We start from the raw sequence: 8842 nt of genomic DNA, 5'->3' as shown, positions 1-8842 counted from the left end.
TGTATTTCAGTAGATCCACCTGTTCTGCTCCCCACTCTGTCTCTGGTGAATCCTCTCAAACCCCCTCCCCCGCCCCAGCACCTTTGGCCTACACCCCAGTTCTTATATGCATAAATAAATAAAAATAAATCTTAAAAAAAAAAACCACTCAGCTGACCCCAAGGCGTGCCCTGTGGAGAAGGAAGTGCTGTCCTGATTTAAACTATGCCGTGACCCTGGGCAAGTCAAAATCACTCCTCTCACCTCAGTCTGATATGCCTCACACGTCATACCCCCTGGCCTCAGGTCCTTTCTGGCTCTCAACTCCTTAGGGCCCCTCCCTCCTTACGCCTCCCTAAAGCTGGGTCAGGCACAGAAGTGGCCATTTTACAGGCAGGGCCTTCATGGCAGGCAGCCCAGGGGCGTAGGGCTGGTTTGCGGCAGAGGTTTCAGGGCCTCATCAGAGAGGGTGTGGATTTGGTTTCTGCCCGGAAAGGAAGTCTCAACCCTGATATCATTTATGAGGGCATCAGGGGATGCAAAGGAGCCAGGACCAGGATCCGAAACAGGCCAGTGGGCTCCTGAAGAATAACTCCACAGGACAGGCTAAACCTGCCAGCTTACCAGCAGACCGTGGTGAGCACAGGGATGAACAGAATGGATAAAGGAGTGCACGTAGGTCTTGTTCTTCAAGCTGCTATTTAACCACCTCTGGGCCTCAGGTCACACCCAGGCTCATGGAACCTGCTGGCCAGGTCACAGCCCTGTCACTCACAGACCCTCCCACCGGCCTGACAGACTATGCACCACCACCCCTTTCCACCCACCTGGGGTGGGGGCACCTTTAGTGACAGGCCTAGAAGACAGAATTGCCAGGATGAATGCTAAGAGGCCCAGCCCAGGACCTCCCAGAGCAGCCCTGACTCCACGCATTACCTTCCTTCTCTGGGGCCTCTGCACACAGCCTGCCTGGGCACTTGGTAGGCTTTGTGCAGAGAGGTGGCAAGTCATTGATAGGACCAGCATTTCATAGTGATGTGATCTAGACAAAATTTCTTGGCCTCCGTCTCTCCTCCTGTAAAATGGAATCATATCCTCCTGCTGGGACACTTAACATTAAAGAATTTATAGCACCTATGCCCGCTTAGCTTCCTAGCAGCTGCCACAGAACAGAGCAGCCAGCCCAGACTGATGCACTGCTGCCACGCCACAGCCACCACAACCCCAGGACTCTGAAACCCAGGGCAAGAAGTCACTGGCTAGCTGTGCCCCCCACTCCCAGTTCCCACAACTGACTGCTCAAAGACCTGAGCCCAAACAAGTAAACAAATGCTTGAGAGCTTCGGTGTGGAAACGGAGTCCGCAGAAGGAAAGCATTAGGAGCAGAACAGCCGAGATGTCATCTAGTCCAGCAACCCCACAGTGGCTCCAGAATCAAAACAGTCTGCAAACAAGGCTGCATTCAGCTCCTGTCTCTGGTTTCTCCCCACAATCAGTCTTGCCCTGGTCCATGTGACATTAGTTGTTCTCTTAACACTGCTGGTCAGACAGCTGCCCAATCCTGGGGGCTGCCCAATTCTGCCTGAGACCTGAGATCTTTAGAGCTAATGACAGTGCTTTTCCAGCCTCCCCTTACACACACACACACACACACACACACGCACACTCAAGAGGAGGCCTCTCCCACCCCAAAGGAAAAGAACTGCAAGGCAGGTCCCTGGTATCCAGATTTATTGTACATTCTCTTCCAGGGGAGACTTAGGGGCTGGGCAGAGCTGGGAAGGGCAGTACATATCAGTCTCTCCTGCAGACATGTGGAAGAGGACAGTTCTCCAGACCCACCCCTCCTGGGCACTACAGCAGCAGGACATCTGCAGGGCCCGGCTCAGGGCTTGGCAGTCTCTGGGAAGAGGAGGCCTTTGCACAGAACTCTTGCCAGGCCTTGACTGCTAAGAAGGTGCTGTGTCCAACCCCCAAGACACTCCCAGGCTCAGCTGGAAGCAGGCAGGCAAGGGGTGGGGGCAAGCTGGAAAGGGGAGGAACCCCCTCCAGGCAGAGGCAGCCTTTGGTCTGTTAGGTTAGGAAGCTGGTCCTTGTTAGAGGAACCCCATGGGGGTGAAGCTGGGAGCTGGTCCCTGTTAGAGGAAACGCCATAGCAGGGTGGGGGTGGGGGACTCGGGGGTCTGGTCTCAATAAGGCTGGAAACCATCTCCACTTCAAAGCAGACCTCTATATTTGGGGAGTGGGGTAGGGGAGGAAATAAAAGGACTGTCAGAGGAATGCTTGTGAGTTGTGGGTGGGAATCAGTCCAGGGGGCTCCAGGGGGCTCCAAGGGAAAGGCTGTTGGAGTTGTCTGCAGATGCCAACAGTTCAGGTCCTGGGGCAGGAGGATGTGGGAGGGGGGTCCTCTCTCCCTCCCATAAGTGCTACTGCTCCCCACCCCAACCTGGCTGGACTCTTGAGTTGCCGTGGAGACCACTCACACCGGGGCTACATAATTTCCAGGGAATGTTCCAAATTTCTGGGTTCTCCGGGAGACACCTGAGAGAGGAAAAACAGGAAGAGAAAGACACTTGGTTTTGTAACAGGACTGTAGGGTGGGGGAGGCGCTGCCCTTTGCTGGCCGTACTCAGAACTGCAGGTGGAGTCCCAACCCCGGGGAAGATTTGCTTTTCTCACCCCTGCCCCCGAGTGGCAGAAACTTAGAAGGACAAAGCAATACTTCCTAAATGCAGTACCAACCTAAGGACCTGGGCACTTGACTGTCTACACCTTGGCACACAGCACGGAATGACCCCACCCTGCCTTGGGAAAGCAGGGACATGGGAGGATGAATCACAAAACTTACATCAGCAGGAACCCTACTGGTCTATAGTATGGCACCTTAATTTAGAGATGGGGTAGGTAGAGAGGAGGCCGAGTGAATTCCCCCAAAGCACTGGGCAGCTTGGGGCTAAAGAGGGACTAAAAGGCAGGCCTCTGGTCTCCTATAACCCCTAAGAAAATTGTGTCTTGAGGGTAAGGAATAGAGGAATATAAAATGAAATTGAAGTCCTGGGCCTTCCCTTTCCGCCCAGTCTAGCACCCTGACTTCCTGTGAGCACCCAAAGCCATCCTGCCCCCAGACCTTGCTGTTACTGTGCCCCCTGCCTGTAGTGCTCCCTTTTCCTCTCTGCTTCCCCAAATCCTTCCCCTGCTCTTCAAGGCCCAGTTCCCCCACTTCTTCTAGGAAGCCTTCCCTGACTCTCACCATGCAAAATGACAACCACTAGCCAAGGGGCTACTGAACACTTGAAATGAGCCCAGGTGACTAAGAAACTGAAGATTCTGCTCCTTTCCTCTAAAAGCATTTGTGGCTTATACCACATAAATGGTGCTGTCCTTCTAGTCTAGTAAAAATTTGCAACATTTTATTAGTAGTTGTAAAAAAAAATCAAAAGCAGAAACCTTCAGAATAAAACTGGAATGCACCCCAGCCCACCAGTCTGCGGCAAGGGCCTTTAACAAGTCAGTGCTTCATAATCACTGGTGTGTGCAAAGCTTGGTCAGCAGCAAGGCACTGAGACTCAGAAGAGAAAGGGCAGCTGCCAGGTCAAGGAACTAACTGCCTCTGTGGCCACCCTTGCCCAGGAAGCGCCACCCCCCAAGTCAACCCTTCAGGTCCTGCAGCACTGAGGGAAGGGCTTCTGGCTGCTCCGGCCTCTGAGGACAACCCCATCCTCTGTAGCTGATGGCTGCGCAGGGCCTGCCCACCCTGGGAAACAGACCATGTGGACCCTGGTGGAAGCAGGCCCAGGCCAACCTGAGGCTTCCTGCATTAGTCCTTTGCCTGAAAGCCCTTGGACAGGCCTGGGGACTAGGATCTTAATGTACTGCACTCCCTCTGGTTGGCTGGGGGAGGGGAGGGTGCAGGCCAGGGAACACAGGTGTGAGACCTGAATTTTTCCACCAGGAACTTAGCAACATGGAAAGAAGGACCCTGCACCCCCAACACTGCTCTAGAGGCTGAGTGTGCGGTGGGAAAGAGGAGGAAGGGGGAGTCCAGAGGTCAGGAACCCCACCCTGAGGCTGCACTGACTTCATCGATGATCCTGGGTAGCCGATTTTCCTCCCAGCTTGTCCCTCTTCAGGACAGACAACAGAGTGCTGGATTGGGGAAGCCCCAATGCCAGGCCTTCCCAGTTGCCAGGCTAGAAGCTAAGTGGGGAGCGAAGAGGCCAGGAATCTTTGCTGAACCAGCACTGGCAGGCAGCAGCAGCCCACTTAAACCACCCCCCAGGGACCCTGAGATGGCCCCCTCTAGTCTGTCCCTGAGGCACACCTGGCAGGCCCACATACCCACAAACCAGCCGTCATCGCACTGCTGCATGACATCCACCCGGTCCCCCTCTCGCAGCTCCAGCTCATCCTCATTCTGGGGCCTGTACTGGTACATCGCCCGGTACCTGTGGAGACAGCATCATGGCACCCCCCGGAGTCCCCACCATCCCCAGACCAAGCCGGCAGAGTTCACACCCAAGTGTTGCCCCTTCCTCTGAGTTTCCCAGGGTCCCTCCCCACTCCCATGAGCCCAAGGCCCATCCCCAGGAATGGAGACTCCATTCCTCTCTGGAGGGACTCCCTGTCCTTGAGCCCTAACCACCCAACCCCCCACCCCATTCCCCAGGGCCTTCAGGTCTGTTCTACCAACTCCCACACTTCTTCCACATATGCACTGCCCTCAGGACTGCAAACCCAGCAAAGGACCCGAGGGAGATTTGCTTGAAGGCCACAGGGCTGCTTGGAAGGTCAGGACACCCCTGAGAAGTGCCTGCTCCCCTGCTCCCCCATAAAAGACTTCCCCCCCATCATACATAAGTGCTGCAAGGACAAGCACTATCTATTGCTAGGAGTTCACAAATCCACGGCGCGGTGGGGGTTTTCTGGAAATCTGTGCACCTCAGGGCCCACCTGGAGCCCACGGCTGCAGTACTCACGGGGTCCAGTGTATCTGAGTGGTGTTGGGGGAGGAGGTCCCCACGTCCATGGCACGGCTGGAGCCTCCATGATGGGTCAAAGCTGAGGCAGGGGTGCCGAGACCCTGGAGGCCCACAGAAGGAAAGACGGCACAGGCAGGCATGAGAGAGACGGGAAATAGGCCGCCTGACCTACAGCGGCCGCGCCCACGTGGCACAGGAAGATCTGTTTGACTATTTTACGTCACAGGGCTGGGAACTGAGGCCCACTAGGGTGCGGGGCTGATTTCTGAATGCCAGCATGGACAAAGTTTGTCCAGCCAGGGGAGAGAGGAGTTGGTGTGGCTGTATCTGGCTGTCCAGGTTTGCTGATGAGCAAGGAGTGCAGGAGCCTCACGAGCTCTCAGTCCAGGGTTCAGGGCTATCTTCCACCCACCAGCTACTCTGTCCTACAGATGAGAAAACCCAAGCCCAGAGAGGGAAGTCTGCCTCAACGTGCAGTGTGGGAGATCAGGAGGCCAGGGCTGACTTTAGGGTCCCACCCAGAGCTGGCTGGCCACCCCATGCCTCTGGGTGCTGTTCAAGGGTCAGACCACCTGAAGGGTCTGCAGTCCACAAGGGCAGGGTGGGGCCCCATGCAAGCTTCCATCCGGAGCCCCCACTAGTCTATCCTGAGGCAGTCTGGGAAGAATTCCAAAGTGCAGCCCATCCCAGGAATGGGGGTGTGTGGGGAGCAATGTTTAGCAGAGATGAGTTCTCCAGTCAGAGGTAGGTCACCTTACCTGGGCCTGGAGTTTAAGCTCCTGAGTTGGGGAGGAAAAGCCAGGGCGGTGGGGTGAGGTCCGGCCCCCCCAGTCGGTGTTGTCAGCTGTGCTTCGTAATTTTGAGGGGGAGCTGGGGTGACTGGCCAGGTGGGTGGTAGTCAGCTGGGGAGATGCAGGGAGCTGGGGGCCTTCGTCGCAGACCCGGAGCCGGGGCTCCCGGGTGACCTGCACGTAGCTGGCAGGAAAGATGCCCTGGCGCCCTGTGCCTGAGATGCGTCCCTCGTACCAGTTCTCATTCACCTTGCGGACCAGGCAGATGCGTTCGCCCTGGGTGGGGAGAAAGGAGCTGTGTCTGCAGGCCCTCCTGGGCTTCCGCACCTGACCTGACATGTGGGTTGCCTCATTTAGACACAACATCTTGCTTAGAGGGGATCAGCAAGTTATGTGGAGGTCACACAGCTAGGAAGAGGGGGAGGCAGGAGCCAAATCCAGGCTGCCTGGGGGAGCAGGCAGATGTCTGCGCTCTGCCCACCAAGCAGTGCTGGGTTTAACCGAGGCCTGCCTCTATGGGAAGCCTATGGACATGTGTCCCCTGGCCAGGTCATAGCACTATCTCCCCCCAGAGCTCATAAGAAGCTCTGTACAAGCACCAGCCACCACTGCCAGAGGTCCTTATTCCTGCCTCCACCCTAGGGATCCTGTCCCCACTGCAACAAAAAACTCCCTGAGGGCAGCTGCAGCATTCTCCAGCTCACAGTTGGCTGATGTCAGCTGGGGCGGCCCTGGGAGATGATCTCCAGCCCTTTCCTGCCCACCACCCTCTATTCACCCACCTCCTCCCTGCTCTCTCCCTGGGGCTCGCCCTTCTGGGGTGCAGTCACTGGAAGCATTCATGGCCTCTGTCCCAAAAGTCAAACAAAGGGAGGCTGTTTCCTGCTTTCTAAGACATTTTCCAAACTTCCTTGACCATGATCCACAGTAAAAACTGTTTTTAATACTTTAAGTACTTTAATACCAAACACTCTAGCCAGTGGGCTGAACAGCCTGCCTGCACTGAGAATAAGAAAAATGAAAGGAATTGAAGTCTTTAAATCCAAGGGTTCTGGCCAGTCAAGCCATGGTCCGTGTCTAACCACAGTCCTGCAGAATACACTACACAACTGTCTAAAAATTCACTTCAGAACCCGATACTGCTTCAACCATCATGTTGTGAAAACAAGGGACTTCCCACTTCCCGGGGGCCTCCCTGGTGGCACAAGGGGTCTCAGCACTATAAAGCACAAGGGATCTCAGCACTATCACCAGTCACTGCAGCCTGAGCTTGATCCCCGTCTAGTGAGTAACTCACATGGCGCAGCAGACCTCTCCTGTCTCGCCCGCTGCTCCCCTCAGCAGTGTATTTCAGTAGATCTGCCTGTTCTGCAACCCACTCTGTCTCTAGTGAATCCTCTTATCCTCTGCCCCTGCACCTCTGGCCAATACCCTGGTGTTTGTATGCATAAATGAATAGAATGAATCTTTAAAAAAAAAAAAGCAAGAGACTTCTCTGGTATCTACAATAAAAACTGTAAATTACCAATGAGTGAAGTATTTGAGAACTGCCCCAAAATTTGATAATGCCCTTCCTATATGGAAGGCATCTAGTATTTCTATTCCACTTTTTTGTCAAAAATGCTGATTGTGATCCTCACAGCCTACCCCAACCTACACAAAAAAAGCACAACCATTCTAGAAATTTATAGCCTTTCAAAAATGGGCTACACTGAGGGAACATATGCAGAGATTGGGCGGGAAGTTGCAATACTGGGTGAAGATGGGTACACCTAAATGTTTTCACCAGCCTCCCACTGCCCTCCTGGATGGCCTGGTGCACCTTGCGGAAGGACAGCTCCACCTCCAGATCCCCCTTGAAGTTGTACTGGGCCACGGCTTCCCCATACTCCAGCACCTGGTAGGTGGGGGGCTTGATGGGCTTGGGGATTTCATCTGCAGGCAGCACCTACCGGGAGAAGAGTCATGAAAAATATTACACCTGAGTATCAGCAGGACACAAAGCTGGAGCTCCTAGGCCAGGACTTGTGGGGCCAAGGTCATGAATGAGGTTGCCTTGGCCCCTGTCCCCAGGCTCACAGTTTCAGACCTGAGGAAACCAGTGACATGTGAGCAGGAGAGGGCCCCACGGTCAAAGGGGGTCTGCACATTAAGTCTCTGCTAATGCATCTGCCTTCCTGCCGGGGCCCCTGCTCGCTCTGTTCCTCTCCACTCACCTCCACGTAATTGGCAGGGAAGATGCCCAGCCGGCCATGGTGCTCTCCCTCCAGCCAGTTCTTGTCCACCTCCTTGTGGATGTACACAATGTCCCCCTTCTTCAGAGTCAGCTCCCTGCAGCCCAGGGCAAGACATCCAACAAGCTGGGGTCCTCCTCCTTATCAGACCACAGAGTCCCCACCAAGCTACCCCACCGCCCCAACCCCCCTACCCTTCCCCAGAGTGCAGAGACCACCCCAGGCCTAGGGGAGGAGACAGCAGGACAACACTTACTTGGGGGACTGTGCCTGGAAGTCAAATTTGAGCCTGGCAGCCCTCCTCTGGGTATAAGGAGAGGAGAGGACAGAGCGGTTACCTCGGCCTGGCAGGTGGCAGGCTCAGAACCGCCGACCCCCCAACTCCCACCCACTGCAGACCCTCCTTGCACCCAGACCCTAGGGCTTCCACCCCCTCTTACCTTCTTCTCTTCCTTCCTGGCAGGGCTGCCCCCTCCTTCAGAGGCACTGGGGTCTGTGGAGAAGCACTACCTCAGCGGGAAGGCCGCTTCTGGGGTGCAGGGTCCGTGGCATTATGCCCTCCCCCCACCAGGGACAGGTGGGGGCTCTGGGCCCTTCCCGCCTCCCAAGGCACAAGCATATGTGACGCGTAGGGTGACCGTGTGGGTGAGAAAAGCGGCAGGAACTGGTCCTTACCTCGGGCTGAGGGAGGGTAGACAAAGTCCCTACGACCTAGGAAGGGGCTTCCTCCATCCGCCATTCTGTGGGGGCTCAGGGGCCGGGAGGAACCCAGGTAAAGTGCATTCGGGGTGCTGGAGCTCCAGGCTGAGGCTGGGCTGCGTGGGGACACAGCGAGTGAACTTCACACCCTCCCAGCTCA

General features: G+C 55.6%; 1 protein-coding gene across 5 annotated transcripts in view; it reads right to left on the bottom strand.

Moving 5' to 3' along the window:
- Positions 1 to 919: 919 nt before the first annotated feature.
- SORBS3 (sorbin and SH3 domain containing 3) overlaps positions 920 to 8842 on the bottom strand; it is a 30510-nt gene continuing 22587 nt past the window's right edge. For all 5 annotated transcript variants that reach the window (XM_037495689.2, XM_054690521.1, XM_054690520.1 and 2 more), the window contains 9 exons: positions 8659 to 8798; positions 8424 to 8476; positions 8240 to 8286; positions 7966 to 8080; positions 7572 to 7697; positions 5717 to 6025; positions 4956 to 5059; positions 4318 to 4424; positions 920 to 2520 (listed from right to left, as the gene is read on the bottom strand). In XM_037495689.2, the coding sequence (XP_037351586.1) occupies positions 2459 to 2520; positions 4318 to 4424; positions 4956 to 5059; positions 5717 to 6025; positions 7572 to 7697; positions 7966 to 8080; positions 8240 to 8286; positions 8424 to 8476; positions 8659 to 8798 (1063 nt within the window). In that variant the 3' untranslated portion in view covers positions 920 to 2458. The remainder of the gene's footprint in view (positions 2521 to 4317; positions 4425 to 4955; positions 5060 to 5716; positions 6026 to 7571; positions 7698 to 7965; positions 8081 to 8239; positions 8287 to 8423; positions 8477 to 8658; positions 8799 to 8842) is intronic.

The sequence above is a fragment of the Talpa occidentalis genome, unplaced genomic scaffold, assembly GCF_014898055.3.
Source record: "Talpa occidentalis isolate TD23 unplaced genomic scaffold, MPIMG_talOcc4v2.1 talOcc4.8, whole genome shotgun sequence".
Lineage (NCBI taxonomy): Eukaryota > Metazoa > Chordata > Mammalia > Eulipotyphla > Talpidae > Talpa > Talpa occidentalis.
The sequence above is the reverse complement of the archived record's forward strand: the minus strand, read 5'-3'. Positions and strand labels throughout refer to the sequence as shown.